The 23,562-nt window shown below is 46.1% G+C and overlaps 1 protein-coding gene across 1 annotated transcript in view; it reads left to right on the plus strand.

The window, feature by feature from the left end:
* The window catches only part of LIX1 (limb and CNS expressed 1), a 53,503-nt gene that overhangs the window by 28,680 nt on the left and 1,261 nt on the right, over nucleotides 1-23,562 (plus strand). Inside the window, exons 3-5 of the mRNA XM_001512498.3 lie at nucleotides 10,874-11,014; nucleotides 16,391-16,486; nucleotides 20,938-21,015. Coding sequence (XP_001512548.1) covers nucleotides 10,874-11,014; nucleotides 16,391-16,486; nucleotides 20,938-21,015 — 315 coding nt within the window. The remainder of the gene's footprint in view (nucleotides 1-10,873; nucleotides 11,015-16,390; nucleotides 16,487-20,937; nucleotides 21,016-23,562) is intronic.

Genomic DNA, 23,562 nt, shown 5'->3' on the forward strand with positions numbered 1-23,562 from the left:
AGTAAGTGCTTAACAAGTACCATTAGCAGATTTATTGAGTGTTTACTATGGATAGAGCACTCACATAATAACAGATAGTGTCTTTTGTTAAGTGCTTACTACGTGCTCAACCCTGAGGTAAATATTATATGGAGCAGACACGGTCCCCGACCCACATGATGCTCACAGTCTAAGTAGGAGAGCAACAGGTATTAACTCCCCATTTTCATTCATTCGATCATATTTACTGAGCGCTTACTGTGTGCAGAATGCTTTTGCAATCGAGGGAACTAAGGGGCAGAGAAATGAAGTGACTCTCCCAAGGTCACACAGGAGGCAGACAGGTGGCAGCAGGATTAGAACCCAGGTCTTCTAACTCTGAGGCACTTGCTGCTTCTCCGGTCATGGAGAACTAAACAAACTGGACGTACCCTTAATGATTGTCATGTTCATTGACCACTTACTATATGCCAAAGCACTGTGCTAAAATTGAGGTAGATATAAGAAAACATAACTTCTCCCCATATACCCACACTCTCCAGGGAGTTGACCCCTAATCTGTCCTCTATCCAGTAGTTTCTAATCAGAGTTCAATGAAATGAATAGATCCCATTTGTTGAATGACTGTTGTATATAGCCAGTTATCCTAACTAGGAAGGAAAGTGAATTTGGCTCCCTCGGATGGGCACACACCCAGTTTCCATACTTTTTTTGGATGATTAAGAATAGTCTCATGTTGGATAGTTGGGAAGGAGTGTGGTCTAGTGGATAGAGCATGGGTTTGGGAGTCAGAGGACCTGAGTTCTAATCCCAGCTCTGTCACTTGTCTACTTTGTGACTTTGGAGAAATCACTTAACTTTTTTCTGCCTCAGTTTCCTCATCTGTTCTGTCTCCTGCTTAGACTGTGAGCCCCGCTTGGCAACTGATTATCTTGTATCTACCCCAGTGCTTGGCAAAAAGTAAGCATTTAACAAATGCCTTACTATCATTATTATTGTTTTCTGGCTGCCAGTGTAATTAAAGTTTAGAAAATCATCTTTCTGCTGATTTTATTGTCCATGCACTTCTAAAGTCCCAGTACTTTGCCGATTAACTGCCACCCCAGACTCCTCTAAGAATCAATAAATCAATCATATTTACTGAGCTCTTACTGAGTGTGGAGCACTGTACTAAACGTTTGGAGTACAATAGATCAGAGATGACAGACACATTACTGCCTACAACGAGCTTACAGTCTAGAGGAAAAGACGGACATTAATATAAATAAATTATGGATATGTACAAAAGTACTGTGGGGCTGAGGGAGAGGTGTGAGTAAAGGGAGCAAATCCAACTTCATGGGTGATGTAGAAGGGAGCGGGAGATGAGGAATTGAGGGCTTAGTCGGGGAAGGCCTCTTGGAAGAGATGGGCCTTCCATAAGTCACTTCCGAATCTCTCCTTGTGAGGTAAGAAGGGAGTTGTTCCGTCCGTAGGACGAGTATAGAGTTTGCTGTGGGGTAGCGGGGCTGCTTTATGTCAAGGACTTCAAATAGATGCCTGACTCTCCCTAGAAAGTCTGGTTGTTTATTTAGAATGGAGAAAAGAGGTTAGAAAATGCCTGGCTGGGGCACACCTCCCCCAAGGACTCAGTCATTCCCAGTGCAATCACTGCACAGATGAGATAGGGCGGGAGGAAATGAAGAGCTGGCAGCTGCCATGAAATTTTAGCAGTCAAATGTGTGAATTAGGTCCATGTGCCAAAGCGAAATGTGTGCAAATTGTTTCTCCCCCAGCACTTAGTACAGTGTTTGGCACGGAGTACATATGTAACAGATACCAGTTATTCAAGTCTTAGTCTGTGTGCCTTACATGGGACAGGGAATGTAATCAGTCCGATCTGATTATCCTGCATCTGCCCTAGTGTTTAGCAAAGTGCTTGCCACATAATAAGTACATAACAGTATTATTTATAGTAGTAATAGCAGTAGTGGTAATATTTTTGTCATGAGACGAGAGCAGCAAGAAAGGCACAGCTTACAGAACTGAAGAAATAGACAGCAGATGAAATAGGTACCTCTTTCCTTGTGGTAATTTGCGGAGTTTTGTGTAAATGTCTGAGATCTCACTTCTTCTTTGAGTTTGAAATAGGAGGTGGCAAGACCTAGTGGTAAGCACTTAGTAGAGTGCTCTGCACACAGTGAGCACTCAATAAATGCGATTGAACGGAGCACGAGACTGGGAGTCTGGAGACCTGGGTTCGAGTCCCAGCTCTGCCCTGTTCTCCTGAGTATTGTCTCTATCTGTTGCCGAAGTGTACATTCCAAGCACTTAGTACAGTGCTCTGCACATAGTAAGCGCTCAATAAATACTATTGAAGGAATGAATTTCGAAGCAAGTCATGACCTCTTCGAGCTTCAGTTTCCTCATTTGAAAATTAGGGATAATATAGATTGTGAACCCTAAGTGAGCCAGGCACTGAGTCTTTACTGATAACTTTGTATCCATCCCAGGACTTAACACATAGTAAGTCTTTTACATTCCATTATTATTGTGGTCACTGCTATTATTCGTAACATAACAGTATCATGCTACTTTTAGCACGATACTTTTAGCATCAGACCAACTTTTCCCTGACCACCCTTGGTTGGATCACACTGGCATTCTGGACCATTAGGAGGATGGCTTGGAAGTGTGCATCAGTAAAGCACTTATTATTATTATTATGATTTCTGACATTTGCCAAGAGCTTAATTTGTGTAGAGCACTCTAATCACTCAACGGTATGTACTGCATACTTACTGGGCAAAGAGCGGTACAATAGAGGTCTTCGCCATGATCCCTGCCCTCAAGGAGCTGGGGAAAAAGTGGCATTTGTATATTTTCCTTTCCCCCCAGCATATACCTGCAAATGTGTATTGAGAACCAGCATGGCTTAATGGAAAGAGCACGGGCTTTGGAGTCAGAGGACGAGGGTTCTAATCCCGGTGCCGCCACTTGTCAGCTGTGAGACTTTGGGGAAGCCACTTTAACTTCTCTGTGCCTCAGTTACCTCATCTGTAAAATGGGGATTAAGACTGTGAGCCCCACGTGGGACACCTGATTACCTTGTATTTAACCCAGCGCTTAGAACAGTGCTTGGCACATAGTAAGTGCTTAACAAATGCCATCATCATTGTTATTATTATTATTATATACTCAATGATTTATTCAGCTATTTCATCTTATTGTATTGTATCCTCAGCCTTCCTCCTCCCTTGACGTATATAATTTTTTTATTTTTTTTGGTCTACCTCCTCCATTAGAGTTGAACTTCTGGAGGTGAGGAAACATGGGTGTGGCTTCTGTTGAACTCTCCCCAAGTGCTTTTCACAGTGCTTTACCCTCTGAAGACCCTCAGAAAATGTCGCTGATTACCTGCAAAGGGTTACTGAATCAGACATGGGCCACAAAGTTTGCACAATCTAACGGGTAGGAGGAGAAAAAAAATCAATTAGTGGTATTTAGTGAGGGCTTACTGTGTGCAGAGCATTGATAGAGTACAATATAATAGAGTTGGTAAAAACATTCCCTGCCCACAGCGAGCTTACAGTCTAGAGGAACAGATCATGTTGGTTCATTGCGGACACAGACTGTGTCTGTACACTGTTATATTGTACTCTCCCAAGCTCTTAGGACAGTGCTCTGCACACAGTAAGAGCTCAGTAAATACAATTGACTTTTGATGGGTCTGTCTGTGTTCTATTCGGTTGGAAAAATTAAGCCAGAATTGATAGACATTATCCCTTCCCTCAAAGAGCTTGCAATCCTGTAGTGGAGATGAACGCTAAAATAAATCACAGATAAGAGGGAGTAACATAATGTAAAGATATGTTCCTAAGTGCTGTGGAGGCGGAGACTGGGTCGGTGAATACCCACATGTTTAAAGGGCATGAAGAGGCTTAGGCGACACTAGGGAGGATACAAAGTGCGGCACTAAGAAATTAGTCAATCATATTTATTGAGCACTTACCGTGTGCAGAGGGCTGTACTAAGCGCTTGGGAGAGTACATTTGAATCGACACATTTCCTGCCCACAACGAGCTTAGTCAAGGAAGGCCTCCTGGAGAACATGGAATATCAGAAGGGCTTTGCAAATATAAATGTATAACAAATATAATAAGTAATCAATTGATGGTATTTATTGAGCACTTACTATGTGTAGAGCACTGTACTAAGCAGTTGGGCTCAATCGATCAATGAATCATATTCTTTGAGCGCTTCCTATATGCAGAGCACTGTACTGGGCATTTGGGAGAGTCCAATATAACACTATGATAGACACAGCTCATTGTGGGCAGAGAATGTGTCTTTATTGTTATAAAGTGCTTAGTACAGTGCTTTGCACACAGTAAGCTCTCAATAAATACAATTGAATGGATGAATTAATGAGTGAACAAATGAACATTCCTTGCCCCCAGTGAGCTTACAGTTTAGACGGACAATATGACAGAATTGAGCGTTTCCCTGCCCATAACGAGAATGTTTCCACTCTATCTGGCAAATGGGTTCTAATCCCCACTCTGCCACTTGTCTGCTGTGTGACGTTGGGCAAGTTACTTCACTTCTCTGTGCCTCAGTTAACTCATCTGTAAAATGGAGATTGAGACTGAGAGCCGCATGTGGGACAAGGGACTGTGTCAACCGGATTTGCTTGTATCCACCCCAGCGCTTAGAACAGTGCCTGACATATAATAAGTGCTTAATATACCATAATTATTATTACACATTTTTATTATTACTATGGTTCTGATATGTGCCAACCCTCTGTACTCAGCCCTGGAGTAGCTAACAAGATAATCAGGTTGGGTACTTCCTTGTCCCTGTCCCACATGGAGCTCACAGTCTAAGGGGGAGGGAGAACTGAGATTGAATCCTCATTTGACAGATGAGAAAACCGTGACACAAAGAAGTTAAGTGCTTGCCCAAAGTCTCACAGCTGACAAGTGGCAGAGCTGGGATTAGAACCCAGGTCCTCCGACTCCTAGGCCCAAGGCTCTTTTCGGCTAGGCAGCACTGTTTTCCGTCTAGCTTCATGCAGTGTGGAAGCAGAGATGGTTTTTCCCCATGAGTCCTTCCACGCCTCCGTATCAGCCTTGGGCGGGTTAGCAATTATCGGCAAATGCTCCACCCTACGAAGATATGTTCCCCTCAGCAGGAATTCTTGGACGTGAAGAAGCGTTTTCTTTTATTCACTCCCACGATACTTCCTCAAGGCAATCATTTCCAAATTCTAGAGTAGAAAAGCGGGCACTTACAAACACAACGTTCTCTCCCTCCTCGATCACACTTCATTTCTTGGATGTTCTCCCACTGATGTGGGTTGGTTCAAAGCATCACCCCAATTGGGAGCTAATGTTCCACAGTTACTGACGTTAGATTGAAGACGAGCTTCTCTCTCGTCCAGGCCTCAGTCCCGGGTGAGTTAGGTGGAAGGGGCCACAAGGAACATCTCCGAAGAGGAACTCACAGCCCCAGTGGTCTCATTCTTTTATCCTCCGAACGTTGATCGAAGGCGCTGGTTAGTCTCACTTCTACTTTTCGAGTTGAGCTCTTTTTCACCCCAGAGAAAATGTGCCGGGATGTTTGATTTTATGTGCTATTAACTGATGTGCTTTCTCCTGGTTTTAACAGAGGATTCAGCAAATGGAGCAATAAGTAGAGACATGTGTTTAATTTATAATCTTGATATTCTTCAGCGTTCCTTTTAAAGTTTTCTTGCTTTCAGATCTGAGGGCCTTTGATCTCCAAAGCGATGCCATTCTGTAGTAAATGGGATGCAGCTTCTTTGATCTGGTGCTTTGCAGGTCTTATTTAAAAGACATAGCTTTGTTTTTTAACCGAGTCGTGTTTACGAGATTTCCTACTCCAAAGTGGGTCCTGTTTAGATTGAGGCTATGTGGCTTATATGTCGTATACTCCATGATGAGGGAAGAGAAACTGATATTAAACTGGAGGGTCCTGCCTCCTATTTCGATCTGGATTTGTTTTACAGATAATAACTGACCAGCCATCAAGCTGAAGGAATCAATCAGTGGTAATTATCGAGCACTTACTGTGTGCAGACCACTGCACCGTTTGGGAGAGTAAAATGCAATAGAGTTGGTAGACATGTTCCCCTGCCCACAATGTGTTTACAATCTAGAGGACAAGGCTGACAATTAAACAAATTATGGATGTGTATCTAGGTGCTGTGGGATTGAGGGTGGGGTGAATAGTCATTCAATCATATTTATTGGGCTCTTGCTGTGTGCAGAGCACTGTACTGAGCGCTTGGAAGGGGACAATACAACAATAAACAGACAGATTTTGTGACCATAACAAGATTACAGTCTAGAGGGGGAGACAGACAGGACAGATGTGTCCTGTCTTACAGGTTGAAGGATTAAAAGGCACGTTCCAATTCATCTAAAAACGTCTTCCTCTTCATCAACCGTGGATTTACCTTTTTCCTAATGCTTTTGTGTTGACCATCCCAGAGTGGGGAGTTGAAATGAAAGAAGGATTCATTTAAAAAAGGAAAAGTAGCTTCCGTGGGCGGGGAGGCTCAGATCTCCATGTCTTCTAACTTTACTGAACTTTCCCAAGCACCACAATCTCATCTATCATCTTGATCTTGTCTACCTCACCACCAACCCCTCACCACCAACCCCTCACCACCAACCCCTCACCACCAACCCCTCACCCACGTCCTGCCTCTGGCCTGGAACGCTCTCCCTCTTCATATCTGACAGACAATTACTCTCCCCGCCTTCAAAGCCTTATTGAAGGCACATCTCCTCCAAGAGGTCTTCCTGACTAAACCCACCTTTCCTCTTTTCCCATTCTCTTCTGCTTCCCCCTGACTTGCTTCCTTTATTCATTCCCCCTCCCAGCCCCACAGCATTTATGTCCATATCTGTAAGTTTATTTATTTATATTAATGTCTGTCTTCCCCGCTAGACTGTAAGCTCGTTGTGGGCAGGGAATGTATCTGTTATATTGTGCTCCCCTGAGCGCTTAGTACAGTGTTCTGCCCATAGTAAGTGCTCCATAAACATGAGTGACTGTCTGATAGTGATAAGCACAAAGTCCTCAATCGATCAACCAATTAGTGGCATTTATTGTGCACTTACTAAGTGCAAAGCACTGCACTAAGCACTTGGGAGACTATCATACAACACAGTTAGTAAACTTGCTCCCTTTATTCATCCAGCTCCCAGTCCCACAGCACTCAATATCCATAATTTATTTATATTAATGACTACCTCCCCCTCTAGATTTAAACTCGTTATGGGCAGGGAATGTGTCTGTCTATTGTTATATTGTCATCTCCCAAGCGCTTAGTACAGTTCTCTGCATGTAGAAAGCGCTAACTAAATACAATTGAATGAATAAATATGATCCCTGCACACAAGGAGCTTAACAGTCAGGCCGGGAGGTAGATATTAAAAGAGATTACAGTTAGGGGAAATGGTAGAGTATAAGATTATTTTCATAAGTGTTGTGGAGCTGGAGTGAGTATCAGTAAGGACTGTTGATCAGTGGATTCTCCTTAAGAAGTGGAGAGCTCTGGTACTAAATCAGCCCGCCTTCAGCCTGTGTGAGGAGCTCCGCAAGGCCGTTGTGTCTGTCGGATCATGAGGGAATTAGGCCGGGTCTCCGTGAGCCTGGGAGTTCACTCATTCATTCATCCAATAGTATTTATTGAGTGCTTACCGTGTGCAAAGCACTGTGAATACCCAGGGAACAGGGAGGCAGGTGGCTTAGCGGTTAGAGCACAGGTCTGGGAGTCAGAAGGACCTACGTTCTAATACCGACTCTGCCACTTGTCAGCCGTGTGACTTTGGGCAGGTCACTTTACTTCTCCACGCCTCCTTTTCCTCACTTGTAAAATGAAGGTTAAGACTCTGAACACGTGGAATACAGACTGTGTCCATCCTGTTTATCTTGTATCTACCCCAGCACTTAGAACAGTGCCCGGCACATCGAAGGCACTTAACGAATACCAGAAAAATAAAATTCAAAAATACGGAATCTGGGGGAGAATGATCATGTTTTATTATTACCATGCCTAGATCTGGGTAAAAATCCAATTGAAATTTCAACTCTTTGGGGGTTTACTTTATGACTCAGTCTTACCATCTGCAGGGTGTTTGCTGCTGGTGTGGGTTTTGTTCACATTGTTCTCTTCTGGCATTTGCAGGCTGCAGAAATGGCTAAGCCGACGCTCGCAGCCAGAGCTGCCTGTGATCTCCCAGGCCACGTGGCACCGAGATCCAGCGCAGGTTTTCAGAGTCAGAACCCAAACTCAGCACTCCAATCGTAGCTTATTTGCTGGTTTGCTGGTACTTGTTAAGCGCTTACTATGTGTCAAACACCATTCTCAGCCCCGGGGTAGGTACAAGTCAAGTAGGTCGGACACAGTCCCTGATCCACATGGGGCTCAAGGTCTTAAGTGGGAGGAAGAACGGGTATTGAATCCCCATTTTACAGTTGAGAAAACTGAGGCACAGAGAATTACCCTTCTCATTATTATGGTATTTGTTGAGCGCTTACTATGTGCCAGGCATTGTTCTAAGCACTGCGTGGGTTGGATACAAGCAAATCGGATTGGACATGGTCCTGTCCCATGTGGGGCTCACAGTCTCAATCCCCATTTTACAGATGAGGTAACTGAGACAGAGAAGTGAAGTGGGTTGCCCAAGATCACACAGCAGACAAGTGGCGGAGCTGGAATTATTCCATGACCTGACTCCCAGTCCCATGCTCTATCCACTATGCCGTGCTGCTGCCCAAGCCCACGCAGCTAGCCGGGATTAGAACCCGGGTCCTCTGACTCCCAGGCCCACTGTTTTTTCAAGCAGGAAAGGAGGCTTTTTAAATAGCCTTCTCAGAGCAGATAAGGCAAATGTGGCTCTCATTCTGTGTTACCCCAGGAAGATTGGCCATTTTTCCCCAACCTCGTTTCCCCCCGTTTTGTTTTTCTGAGCGGCACTTCCTTGCAGATGAGCCTTGCTATGGCTTATTACAGGGTCTAAGATGACAAAGGAATCCAACATGGGCCCCTGGGTCCAGATGGATGGGAAATGAACAGGCTGGAAAATCAGCCAGGCCTAGCGGCAAGAGCACGGGACCAGCAGTCAGCGGGACCTGGATTCTAATCCCGACTCTGCTCCCTTCCTGCCCTGTGACCTTGGGCAAGTCACTTAACTTCTCTGGGCCTCACTTTCCTCATCTCTCTAGACTGTAAGCCCTGCTGTGGTCAGGGGATGTGTCTGTTTATTGTTACAATCATTCAATCAATCTTATTTATTGAGTGCTTCCTGTGTGCGCGGTACTCCCCCAAGCGCTTCGTACAGTGCTTTGCAAGTAGTAAGTCCTCAATAAATACGACTACATGAATGAATGGAGATTAAACACCTGTTTTCTCTCTCCCCACATTTTAAGCTGTGAGCCCCAGGTGAGACAGGGAATATAATAACAATGTTGGTATTCGTTAAGCGCTTACTAGAGCACTGTTCTAAGCGCTGGGGTAGATACAGGGTCATCAGATTGTCCCACGTGAGGCTCACAGTCTTAATCCCCATTTTACAGATGAGGGAACTGAAGCACAGGGAAGGTAAGTGACTTGTCCAAAGTCACACAGCTGACAAGTGGAATATGATCTGATTTGCGTTGTACCTTCCCCAGTGCTTTCTTTAAATTTTTTTGGTTGCATTTAAGTGCTCACTATGTGCCAAGCACTATATTTAGTGCGAGGGTAGAAATCAGATAATCATATTGGACACAGTCCCTGTCCCACATAGGGCTCACATCCTTAATCATCATATTACAGATGAGGTAATTGAGGCACGGAGAAGTGAAGTGACTTGCCCGAGGTCACACAGCAGAGGAGTGGTAGAGCTGGAATTAGAATCCAGGTCCCCTAACTCCCAGGCCCATAGTCTTTCCACTAGACCATGCTGCTTCTCTTAGAACGTAGTAAGTATTTAATCACTCAGTCTGTCAATGTTCCTTATTGGCGCTTCGCATGTGCATAACACTGTGCCAAGCGTTTGGGGGAATAAAGAGGTGGTCCTTGGGAAGCAGCAACTCAAAAGATCAATCTTAAAGAGCGAGAGTGCGGGCCCACGGGTTAACCTGTCCAGTAGGAACTAGACCACCTTCAAAGCATCATTGAGCAGCAGCATGGCCTAGGGGCTAGAGCATGGGCCTGGGAGTCAGAAGGACCTGGGTTCTGATCCTGCCTCTGCCGTTAGTCGGGACCACAGGCAAGTCATTTCACTTCTCTGTGCCTGAGCTACCTCATCTGTAAAAAGGGGATTAAGACTTGTGAGCCCCATATAGAACAAGGACTGTGTCCAATCCGATTAGCTCGTATCCACCTTAGTACAATGCCTGGCACATAGCAACTCCTTAACAGATTCCACAATTATTATTTTTACTATCGTTAAGGTCACACCTCCTCCAAGAAGACTTCCCTGATTTAAGCCTTCTTTTCCCTGGCTCGCTTTCCCTCCCGTGTCATCTATGCACTTGGATCTGTGACCTTTGGACATTTGATATTCGCCCCACCCCTAGCCCCACAGCACTTACATATGTATCTTGAAATTATACATTATAAATTATTTTTATCGCTGTCTGTCTCTCCCTCTAAACTGTAAGTTCTCTATGGGCAGGGAACGTATCTTTAATTCTGTCATATTGTGCTCTCCCAAGCCCTTAATACAGTACTCTGTACATAGTAAGCACTCAACAAATGCACTGATTGACTTATTCATTGATCGAGGTTCACCTTCGGCCTAGACCGGACTGTCCCGCTCGGGAGCGGCGGGAAATAGTTCTCCGGAGACGCCTCCTTTCCCATTTTTCTTTTCCCCTCTTTCCCTCGCAGTGCTGCCTGAGCAGAGCAGAGGCCAGGAGAGATGCAGCGAAAGTGGCTCTGATCAACTCTCTCTTCAACGAGCTGCCCTCCCGCAGGATCACAAAAGAGTTCATCGTGGAGAGCGTACACGAAGCTGTGGCCTCCACCAGCGTGAGTGTCCCGCCTGGCTCCTGGGCGGAGGGATCGTTGCCAGAACGGTAGAGAACGTTCAGCCGCTCAGTCGGTTAATGGTACCGGAGAAGCAGCGTGGTGTTGTGGATAGAGCACGGGGCTGGCAGTCAGAAGGTCACGCCTTTCATCCCGGCTCCGCCACCTGTCGCCTCTGTGTGACCTTGGGCAAGTCGCTTCACTTCTCTATGGCTGTTTCCTCATCTGTAAAATGGGGATTAAGAGAGTGAACCCCATGGAGACAGGGACCGTGTCCTACTTGATTAATTTGTACCTAGCCCAGTGCTTAGAATGGTGCTTGGCATATGGTAAGCACTTAAATACCATCATTATTTACATAAGTTCGTAAGTGTTTGAATTGACTGAAGGGATGACAAGATCTCAGGGTGCGGGGAGACCGAACAGGGAAAGTTTGTTGGAAGACGGAGGGGATTGGAATGGGGTCCGCGCTGGTGATCTACCTGATGTAGAGAGGGAGAGAATTCCAAGCTAGGGGAACCGTGCAAAGAAGGAGAGTGGAGAGTTAGGTCCCTCAGGAAGTTTGGTTTGGGAGGACGGCGAGTTGGGGAATAGAGGGAGAAGAGAGCAGATAGGCAAGGTGCAGAGCCTTGTCACTGATCGGGAGGAGTTTTGGTTTGATATAAAGAGACCCGGGGAATCAGCGGAGGGTTTGAGAAGAGGAGAGATGGGCGGGGTGAGGGGGGGGGCGACTGATTCTTGAAGATCAATCAATCATTCAACTGTATTGATTGAGCGCTTACCGTGTGTGGAATGCTGTACTAAGCGCTTGGGAGAGTATAATATAACAAAGTGGGTGAGCACGTTCCTTGCCCACAACAAGCTCACGGTCTAGAGGCGGTGACTTGTGAATACAAATAAATAAATGAGGGAGACGTACTGAAGATGAACTGAGTGGAGAGGGAGCCCCAGATCTGGGGAATGTGCAGAACAAACTGGTAAGAGAGCCCCTGCGTTCTAATGCCAGCTCTGCCACTTAATGATAAAAATTGTGGTATTTGTTAAGTGCTTACTATGTGCTGGGCACTGTACTAAGCACTGGGGTGGATTCAAGCAAATCGGGTTGGACACAGTCCATATGCCCCGTGGGGCTCACGGTCTCAATCCCCATTTTACAGATGAGGTAAGGGAGGCACAGAGAAGTGAAGTGACTTGCCCAAGGCCACACAGATGACACGTGGCGGAACCGGGATTAGAACCCGTGACCTTCTGACTCCCAAGCTCGTGCTCTATTCACTACTCCATGCTGCTTCTCACTTGACTTGGGCAAGTCACCTAACTCCTCTGGGCTTCGGCTCCCTCATCTGCAAATGGGGATTTAATACCTGTTCTCCCTCAAACTTAGACCGTGAGCTCCATGTGGGATCTGATGATCTCGTATCGACCCCAGTGCTTAGTGCAGTGCTTGGCGCCTAGTGGAGCGTAGAAGGACAGCAGAGAATAGAGGATGACAGCAAGATTGCACGGGAAGGCTGAGGACATTGTTGACTGAGGCAGGGGGACAGTAGGTTTGAGGGGAAAGATGAGAACTCTGCACGCAGTAAGCGCTCAATAAATGATTGAATGAATGGCTGACTTGGGCTTCAAAAAAAGGACTTTGGTTTCTGTCATGATGAGCTTGATGTTCGTGCTTGGTGTCCAAGCAAAAATGGTATCCATTTAACTCATTCCTTAGCAGGAGAGACCTGACTCGATATTTCCACAATTTTTTAATGCTATTTGTTAAGCGTTTACTCTGCGGCAGACACTGTACTAAAGGCGGGGGTAGCTACAAGGTAATCAGGTTGGATGCAGTCCATATCCCAAGTGGGGTTCCCAGTCTTAATCCCCATTTTACAGATGAGGTAACTGCGTAGGGAGAAGGTAGGTGACTTGCCCAAGGTGGCATAGCAGACCAGCAGAGGAGCTGCGTTTAGAACCCAGGTTCTTCGGACTCCCAGGCCGGTGCTCTGTCCACTAAGCCATGCTGCTTCTCATAGCTTGAAAAATCTCTCCTAGTCACTAGCATAGTCAGGCTGTGAGCACAGAAAATCCCTGACTCTAAAATATCGGCCTGCCCCATGCCTCTGACCTCAGACCCTCCAGCTGAAATGATTTTGTCATGGTAGGAGAAGCTGCCGATAACAGGCAAGGTAATGGTATGAAAGAGACCCTAACCGTCACCCCTTTACTCCCAGGGAACGGAATCTCACCCTCTCCATCAAGTTCTCCTGTCTCTGACAGGCTGGGATGAGGGGAAAGGGGAGGGAGAGGGAGACCTGGTCTATATCTGGTCTGGGGATGAAAGGAGGGCTTTATTTCGGAGCCCAGAATCTCCTGTACCTTTGAGGGGCCGAAGTTAAGAAAACCGGAGCCTGATTTATTTAGGTGTGGGATTTGCCAGGGGGTTCACAGTAAAGGCCATTGATCCTGTTTTATGGAAATTTTCAAGTCGCGGGGGGATAAGCTTTGCAGACCTATGGATGGATTTCCTAGGGGATGGTTAAAAGCCGGCATAAACACTTCAACAGAAGTGTGCTAATGTTTTGGCCTTCAAAACCCATAAAACTGCTGGTCTCTGAAGTTGGTGATTCTGTTCTGTCCTAGAAAACTGCCATTTGTTCGGTGGTATTCAATGAGCACTTACCGTATGCCGAGCCCTGTGTACTTGGGAGAGTACAGTACAAGAGAGTTGGTGGACACGTTCCCTGCCCATAAGGAGTTTAGTCTACCCACCTTTTGGAAGAAGTGTGATCACCAGCTCCAGCTTGGCTTTAAAGAAGCTGGTTTTAATTAGAGCTGGTGAAACCATGTGCCTTTCCAGGGCTGACGTTTTATTTTTCTCAATGAGTTTCCAAGAAGATGCAGATTTTTCCTTTGACCCACCCATCTAGTTTTTTAATCGTTCTGATGTAAAAAAGATTTACACTCTGCATTCCCCATGCTTTGTGGATGGAAACATTAGGGTGTTTTGGAAATCCTTTATCATGATGTTATTTATTAAGTGCTTATATTGTGTCTACTCACCACACTGGACTCTCCCAAGTCCTTACTTCAGTGCAGCAAGAAAGTGTTTAATAAATACCATTGATTGATGGAGTCACTGATCGACTGTGAGAACCAGCGGGGTTAGTGAAAAGAGCATGGAACTGGGATTCAGAGAAGCTGGGTTCTAATCCCCATGCTACCCCTTGTCTGCTGTGTGACCTTGGACAAGTCACTTCATTTCTCTTTCCCTCAGGTTCCTCATCTGTAAAATGGGGATGAAAACATGAGCACCACTTGGGAAATGGATGGTGTCCAACCTGATTAACACTCACCTACTCCGGTGCTTAGTACAGTGCCTGGCACATGGTAATAACAGTAATAATAATAATGATATTTCTTAAGCGCTTACTATGTGCCAAGTACTGCACTAAGCAGTGGGGTACATACAAGTGAATCGGATTGGACACAGTCCCTATCCCATATGGGGCTCACCGTCTCAATCCCCATTTTACAGATGAGGTAACTGAGGCACAGACAAGTGAAGTGACCTACCAAAGGTCAAACAGCAGACAAGCACTTAACAAATACGATCTAAAAAAAAATAATAATAACGTTAATAATGTTGGTATTTGTTAAGCGCTTACTATGTGCAGAGCACTGTTCTAAGCGCTGGGGTAGACACAGGGGAATCACGTTGTCCCACGTGGGGCTCACAGTCTTAATCCCCATTTTACAGATGAGGTAACTGAGGCACCGAGAAGTGAAGTGACTTGCCCAGAGTCACACAGCTGACAAGTGGCTGAGCTGGGATTCGAACCCGTGACCTCTGACTCCAAAGCCCGTGCTCTTTCCACTGAGCCACGCATTTGAAATAATCAGAGCAGACCCAATCCCTGTCTCACTCAGATTTCAAAGACTTGTGCTCAGGAGAGTAGGTATTTATTCCCATTTTTCAGATGAGGAAACTGAGGCGCCAAACAGTTAATTGGTTTATCCAGGTCACCTAGAAGGCGAACAGCAGAATAGGGATTAAATTTTGCTACCTCCTAGTCCCACACTCTTTCCTCAAGACTCAGTTTCCTCCCCACCTCCTAGCTTCGGCAGGAGCTCTCTGATGAAAATATGTTGATGGAAATATAACAATATGTTGTTATATTGTACTCTCCAAGTGTTAGTACAGTGCTCTGCACACAGTAAGCACTGAATAAGTACCATTAATTGACCGATTGAAAGGGAGGGGGAGATCATTCTGTGGGAGGGAAAGCGTGCCTGTTGGACTCTCTTTTCAGACCTCTGCTCTGGATTAGGAAAAACTCATGGGCCTCTGCATGCAGGATCCTCAGCTGCAGGATCACAGGACGGAACTCAAGACTAAGAAGCAGTGTTGCCTAGTGGATAGAACATGGGTCTGGGAGTCAGAAGGACTCGGGTTCTCATCCCGGCTCCACCACTTGCCTTCTGGTGACCTTGTAAAGTCAATCAAATAATAAATCATATTTATTGAGGGCTTATGGTGCGCAGAGCTTGGAAGAGTACCATATAACAGAACTGGTAGACACATGGGGATTAAGACTGTGAGAACCATGTAGGACATGGACGGTGTCCAGCCTGATTAGCTTGTAACTACCCCAGTGCTTAGTACAGTGCCTGGCACACAAAGTGCTCAATAAATACCATATAAACAGGCAGAACTGCCGTTTTAAAAAAAAGCGATGGCAGTTGCTGGTCTGTAAAGATGAGATGGCAATCTTAGAGAAGAAAATTCTACACCTTTCAGAACCAGTTCTACTTTTTAATTCAATCATCATCTACGATGAAACCTGTTTCTATTTGGATTCAAAGCCAGATGCCACTAAATCAGGAGACCTCTCTCCTCTGAAACCCAGAGAGTTAAAGCAACTTTCCCAGGGTCACACAGAGATTGGTATTTACTGAACGTTTATTCATTCATTCATTCAATAGTATTTATTGAGCGCTTACTATGTGCAGAGCACTGTACTAAGCGCTTGGGATGAACAAGTCGGCAACAGATAGAGACAGTCCCTGCCGTTTGACGGGCTTACGGTCTAATCGGGGGAGACGGACAGACGAGAACGATGGCGATAAATAGAGTCTATTACTGTACTAAGCACTTGGGAGAGTACAATACAACATAGCTAGCGACACGTTCCCTACCCATAAAAAACTGACAACCTAGAGTGGGGACAGATGGTAGCGGGTCCATCTCTGGGATGCATTTCTTGGGCGGACTCGTTGCCTGGGCCCTGAGGAGGAAAATTCCTGGATGGACAATTTAAGACTATTGGCAAGTATCTGCAAAATGGGAAGAAAGGTGAATAATGACATTTTATTCTTGGGCCTTCTTTTGTCAAGGGTTCTTTGAAAGACGCCGATGATCCCAGCACCAGCATCGGCGCCTATCACTACATGCTGGAGTCCAACATGGGAAAAACGATGCTGGAATTTCAGGTACCGGCCTTCCGTAGGTTTTTTTCCTATTTGAGGAATCCACTCCCATTTGAATTTAATGCTATCGCTTCAGCTGTTCCGTGCTGAATTGGGTCAAACGGAGCTTCCCAGCTGAGACCGATTGTATCATTCTCTCCCAAGTGCTTAGCCCAGTGATTTGCACATAGTAAGCACTCAAATACCATAGATTGATTATGGAGTCTCATACAGGGCTTTGCACACAAAGTGCTCAATAAAAACAGTTGAATAAATGAATCTGCTTGCAGTCAGGTAGACCGTGGCTGAAAAGTTAGCAGTGAGATTGGAAAAGTCCCTTCCCTCTTGGCATCACAGTTGTACCCCAAGATGTCTCTATCAGTCAATCTGTCATATTTATTGAGTGCTAACTGGGTGCAGAGCACTGAACTAAGCACTTGGGAGAGGACAATAAAACAGTGTTGGTAGATACATTCCCTGCCCACGACAAATTTACCGTCTAGCGGGGAGACTGGCAATAACACAAATTCATTTATTCAATCGTATTAATTGAACGCCTAGTGTGTGCAAAGCACTGTGTTAAGCACTTGGGAAAGTACAATACAGCAACAGACATTCTCTGCCAAATTACACATATACACACGAGTGACGTGCTGTGTTATTTGGAGCTTAGTGTGGCAGGAAAACTCCAAATATAGGTGTAGATATACACAGTTGTCCTCTGCACATAGGCAGCACTTACACGATGACTTACTACTACTTTGGGTTTGAAGAAGTCAAACTCATGGTGAAATCCACCTCTGCATGTGCTGAAAAGACTCATTTAGAATCTATGGTCCCATCCATCTGCTGCTGCTACTTTTCTCTTCTATCTTCCTCACAGAGCTTCTGCTCAGGGCATCAGGAGTACAACAACATCAGGAGAGCAGCATTGCCCCAAGATTTGTTTTACCATTTCCTTAGTACGTTCCTTCTATCCTCCTTGCTTTAGGGTTTCCAATTTCAGCTCTCCATTCGGCAGCCGTTTGGGCGACTGCTGTCATGCAGTCTCTTCACGTGGAGATAAGGAATTAGTAAGTGGCATTTATTAAGTGCTTACTGTGTACGGAGCACTAAAGTAAGCACTCAAGAGAGGACAATGTAACAATGTATTGTTATATTTCCATCAATAAGCAGCATAGCTGTGTTAAATTCAGCAGAGTTCTCATGCTCAGAGATTGACTACTTTCCAGAACTCCGCTTCCACTGTTATCCTATCTGGCCCCTTGCTATTAAGTCTGGCCCATAAGGGAGGCTGCTGGAGGAAAACTTTCCAGTCAGTCAGTCATATTTATTGAGCGCTTTTTGTGTTCATAAGTGCTTGGGAGAGTACAATTCAACAGAATTGGTAGACACATTCCTTGCCCACAGAAGCTTAAAGGGGGAAAAAAGAAGTCTCCGCTCCCCACATTGGTCCAGCGAGGACTTAGTCTGCCCCAAAGGAGAAAAGGGATGTGGGGGTAGGTACGCGTCTTCTCTCTGTTGTCCTGCTCCGATCAGTGGCAAGGACTCACTGGAAAAAGCATCACATCCACTAAAAACTATGCACACCCAGAAGAGCTGAGCTGGTTGAGTTGGGAACTGTCCACAGAGCCATCAGGAAGCATTCTGAAAGCAAACATCCATCTGCCTGGGTTGACTACGCTATAGTTCTCCAAAGGCAGCGGGCTGCATTTAAATGGTCCTTCACAGTTGCCTTCCAGCGCTGTGGAGAAAGGGCTGACTCTTTTCTCCTAAATGCTTTCATCCCCCAAGCGGGGACTGGATCTTTTCTATGTTCTGTCATTATGTGTTACATCGTAATAAGAGTCAAATTGAACAAATGCTTTAGAAGTTCTCAGAACCAGATGCAGGGGGAGGAAGGGGGAAAGCAGAGATTTCTCCTGGAACAAAGAGGGAAATCCAATCGAGCACCTCCTCTTCCTCTCCATCGGATTTCAGTTAGCAGGCCGGGAACAAAGCGCATTCTTGAGCAGCCCGGGTGAGCCGTGTCAGGCTGGGTTTACCCGGGATGGGAAGAAGCCTGCTCTGTCTCTGGGTCAGAACAATGCGATTCCCAGAAGAACAGGTCAGAGATGTTTAATCGTAGCTAAGTAGGGACCGTGTACATATGCAGACAAGGCCAGTGTTTCCTGGCTGCTTTGGGGATTCCAGGAAAATCCACCTTGAAGTCCTGGGAGTGCAACGTGACACTCGCTGCAAAGGTTCAGGGGAGGGTGATGGGTAAAGAAGATTCCCGTTTGCAGGGGAAATGATGAGAAAGAAGACTGGGGATGTTTGAAGGAATGCCAGGCTGGCAGGCTCTTCAATCGACTTGGTGGTATTTATTGAGCGCTTACTTTGTTCATAGCACTGTATGAAGTGCTTGGAAGAGTATAGTAATAAAAATAATAGTTATGGTACTTGTTCAGTGCTTTTTATGTACTAAGCACTGTTCTAAGCACTGGGGGAGATACAAGTTAATCAGGTTGGACACAGTGGACAGTTGCTCTGTGCAAAGCCCTGGCACTCACTGACTGATAGAGAACCTCATTCAAGACACACATATGATTGTTAAACTTCTTCAGTGAATTAGCAGGTACTACAGGCTGATCGGATTGTGTCTGTTTTTTGTTACATTGTACTTTCCCAAGCGCTTAGTACAATGCTCTGCACCCAGTAAGTGCTCAGTAAATAAGATGAATGAAAAATCTGATGAAAACTGGAGTGTGTATGGGTCTTCATCAGGGAAGCCAAACACAAAAACGCAAAATTTCCCACTGGCAAGCCGGAGCTAGAAGCTGGCAAAGAATTATTTTGTACCTCAGCTAATCACTGCTGACCCCAGATGACATGGTCTGCCCCTCCACTCTCTCCCAAGGGGGTGCTCATCTTCTCCCACTTTTCAAGATTCACTGGAAAAGAGGGAGGAGTTGGCCTGCTTCTTGCCTCCAGTTCCACTTTTTCACCATCCCACTGTATTGTAATGTACTCTGCCAAGCACTTAGTACAGCACTCTGAAAACGGAAAGCACTCAGCGAATACCACTGATTTATCCCATACCTCTCTTTCTCTTCCTTTGTACCTATGACATCCATCTCTTCCCTCAAGACTCTAAGCACGTTGCCGGCACGGAATATATCTGTTATATTGTTATAGTGTACTCTCCTAAGCACTTAGTAGAGTACTCTGAACACAGTAAACACTCAAAAAATACAATTGACCGGCTGACCGACTTGTCACCGTTGTCTGTCATCTTCCCCCTTCCCCTTCCAAAGCTCCACCTCCAATTCTGAGCAATTCCTATTACCTGCTCACCTTCCTCATCCTTACATTGATCCTCGGGAACTTGGATGTTCCTGACGACCAACCATCCACCACATCCCTCTCACTCCTCAACTCTGCCGACTTCCTTCCTTCACCCCACCTCACCCACTGTCCAAGTTGGACACAAGTTCGATTTCACCACCTCTGGTCACCGTACAATCTCCGACCTCACGACGTCTGAAATCCTATTCTCCAACCACAACCTTCTCATCTGCTGTCTTTCCCAAACACCACCTCTCTGTCCTCTTGCAGTGACCTCTAATCTCTTGACCCCCTCACCTCCATTTATCACATGCTATTTTCTCTTCCTTCCCAATGGCCCCTCTCAAAATACAACAAATCCATACTCTCAGTTCTGGCCTCTTCAAACCCAACTCCCTTATAAACCTGCCCTTCCCTAATCCGTGGAACAGTTTGAAGTGAAGTGAGGGCTTAGTCAGGGAAGGCCTCTTGGAGGAAATAGGATTTTAATAGGGTTCTGAAGATGGGGGGAGTGGTGTTCTACTGACTCTATTGAACTCTCCCAAGCACGTCGTTCAGCCCTCTGCTCACAATAAGTGCTCAGTAAATAGCACCGATCGATTGAGTGGCTATTTGATAAATTCTGAGGGGTTCGCCTCCCCTCTCAGGGTCACACCTGGAGAGTTTCCAGTACTCTACCAATCTTGACTACAGGAAGGAGTCAAGCAGAGACATATCTATGCCATTTCTAACTACGGCAGTGACTAGTGAGCAAAAGGCAATCTGCTACAAGTCAAAACTCACCTGGGCCGGGCGGCAGCAGCAGCACAGTAGAGAGTCGAGGGTGGAGACTCAGGTTTACTGCGCAGAAGGAGGCAATGGTAAGCCACTTCTGGATTTTTCCCAAGAAAACTCTATGGATCCACTACCGGAACGATTTGCAGATGGAGGTGGCCGTTCTGGGAGAGATATGTCCATGGCGTCTCGATGGGTCAGAGATGACTCGACAGCATAAGACAAGAGAGGTTCACTTTATCACCTCAGTGGTACAGTCTGAGAGCCCAGGGAGAAAGAAGTGGCTCCTCGGGCCCAGCCAATCACAGAATGAAGCATCAGAGGGTGTGTGGCTTGTCCCCAGCTCGTCAGTAATGGATGTTTTTGTTCTGTAGGAGCTGATGATCGTCTTCCAGCTGCTGCACTGGAACGGAAGCCTGAAAGCACTGAGGGAAACCAAGTGCTCCCGGCAGGTGAGGGGTCCTGGCAGGATGGGGGCGGGGGCAGGGGCAAGGCAGTCTGACTTTCTCTTGGAGCTGGAGCAGGCCAGTGCCCCTGGAAGACACCATTTGTCCAGGGAACTCAGTAGGGAGATGGAAGTTTCGGCGGCCCCACGTCAGAACCTTCCTCTCCTCCCAGTTTCCCCAACTTCCTGCTGTCTATGCATGGGGATCATGTCCCCTTACCAAGGAACAGCCTCTTGCTCTGTAAAATTCACCAGTCCCCTCACTGCACCTACAGGTGGGCAGGGATTGCCTCTATCTGTTGCTGAATTGTACTTCCCAAGTGCTTAGTATAGTGCTCTGCACACATTAACATGATTGAATGAAACTACTTTACCCAGACATGGCACCTGGTCAAATCCAATCCTCACATGGTGGGTAGCATTTCTCAAGCTCCCCAGTAGCTCTCAAGCTCCCCAGTAGCTTTCGAGCCAAAACACATATTGTACAAGTGTGTATGGGCAGAGGTGGGAGGGCCCCTTGGTCCTCCAAAAAAGCCAAATCTCCTCCTCTCACTCACCTGGACTCCTGTGGCTCACTCCAGACAGGCTGACCACGAAGCTGCCATTGAAAAGGCAAGCAGGCACAGAAGAAATTACCATATATCTGGCATTTATAAAGCACTTACTATGTGCCAAAACACTGTTCTAAGCACTGGGGTAGATACAAGTTAATCAGGCCCAGTACAGTCCCTGCCCCACATGGGCCTCCCAATCTAAGTAGTTTTGCAGTTGAGGAAACTGCGGTCCAGAGGAGTCAAATGACTAGCCCAAGGTCACACAGCAGAGCCAGAATTAGAACCCAGGTCCTCTGACTTTCAGACCCATGAAAAGGCAAGCAGGCACAGATATTACTATATATCTGGTATTTGTTAAGCACTTACTATGTAGCAAAGCACTGTTCTAAGAGCTGGGGTAGAGAAGCAGAATGGCTTAATGGTAAGAGCCCGGGCTTGAGAGTCAGAGGTAATGGATTCTAATTCCGGCTCCCTGTCAGCTGTGTGACCTTGGGCAAGTCACTTAACTTCTCTGTGCCTCAGTTCCCTCATCTGTAAAATGGGGATTAAGACTGTGAGCCCCACGTGGGGCAACCTGATTTCCTTGTATCTACCCCAGTGCTTAGAACAGTACTTAGCACATAGTGAGCACTTAACAAATACCCCAAGATTATTATTATTACAAGTTCATCGGACCCCATACAGTCCCTGTCCTACATGGGGTAGTTTTGGAGTCGAGGAAACTGAGGCTCAGAGAAGTCAAGTGACTTGTCCAACGTCACACAGCAGAGCCGGAATTAGAACCCAAGTCTTCTGGCTCTCAGGCAGATGCTTTATCCACTAGGCCACGCTGCTTTCCGTCTCTATCAGTCCTAGCTACCAGATGGTTTAAGATCTTGTCCTGCCCCAGCCATAACCTCAAAAGATTGCTGTGCTATTTGCTCCAAAAGGCTGTTTTCAAACTGGCACGGAAACACACATTCCCTCTTTCTCCCCCTCTCCCCCGTGCTATCCCATACCCCCAAATGAGTGTCAACCATCAGCCTTGGCTTGGATTTATACAAGGGCTTGGAAACCCTAGTGTTTTCGGTCATGTTTCCAATTTTGTTTTTAATTTGCTAAAATCAAAAAGACCATATGTTCCTTGGATTTTACCTCAACCTGCCTTCCGTCCTCTGCAGGAAAACGCCATGGGTCTTATTCTCCTACACGGGGGCTTAGAACAGAAATGTCCTAAAATTAAGCTCAAAGGATCTGTTGCTTGATTATTAAATTAACGTGCCCCCCTTCTACCTCTGACCTCAAGAGTTGGGTTCCGAGGCTGAGGAGGAAACGGTTCCGGGGGGGAGTCGTGACCATAAAGGCTCAGGCGGAAGTAATGATAATATTTGTAAAATTCATTAAGCACTTACTTTGAGCCAAGCACTGTACCAAGTTCTATAATGGACACGATCCCAGGCTCATAGGTAGGGAGAACAGGTATTTTATCCCCATTTTACTTAGGTGAAGCGAAGTGACTTACCCAAGGTCACACAGCAGGGAAGTGGTATAACTGGAATTAGAATCTGGGTCCTCTAATTCCCAGATCCAGGCTCTTTCCACTAGGCCACGTTACTTCTCCAAGTAAGATTATGGATAGCCATTTGGGGGCCAGGAGCGTGAAGTTCCAGCAGGCTTCCTCTGTCCTTCGACGTCACCTCTCTGAAGAGCAGGAGTAACCGATTAGTAGGTGCGCATAGGAGGGATGGTGGGGGGACAATTGGTAGGAGCCCTGAATCGCCCAAAGAGGAGTGTGCTTTCCTCAGGAGAGCTAGTGACCTTTTTCTATTTGATGGCATTTGTTAATTGCTTACTATGTGCCAGGCATTGTATTAGGTGCTGGGATATGAGAAGCAAAATGGCGCAGTGGATAGAGCACGGGCCTGGGAATCAGAAGGTCATGGGTTCTAATCCCGGTTCCACCGGTTGTCTGCTGTGTGGCAAGTCACTTCACTCCTCTGTGCCTCAGTTGCCTCATCTGC

The sequence above is a fragment of the Ornithorhynchus anatinus genome, chromosome 1 (assembly GCF_004115215.2).
Source record: "Ornithorhynchus anatinus isolate Pmale09 chromosome 1, mOrnAna1.pri.v4, whole genome shotgun sequence".
Taxonomy (NCBI): Eukaryota; Metazoa; Chordata; class Mammalia; order Monotremata; family Ornithorhynchidae; genus Ornithorhynchus; species Ornithorhynchus anatinus.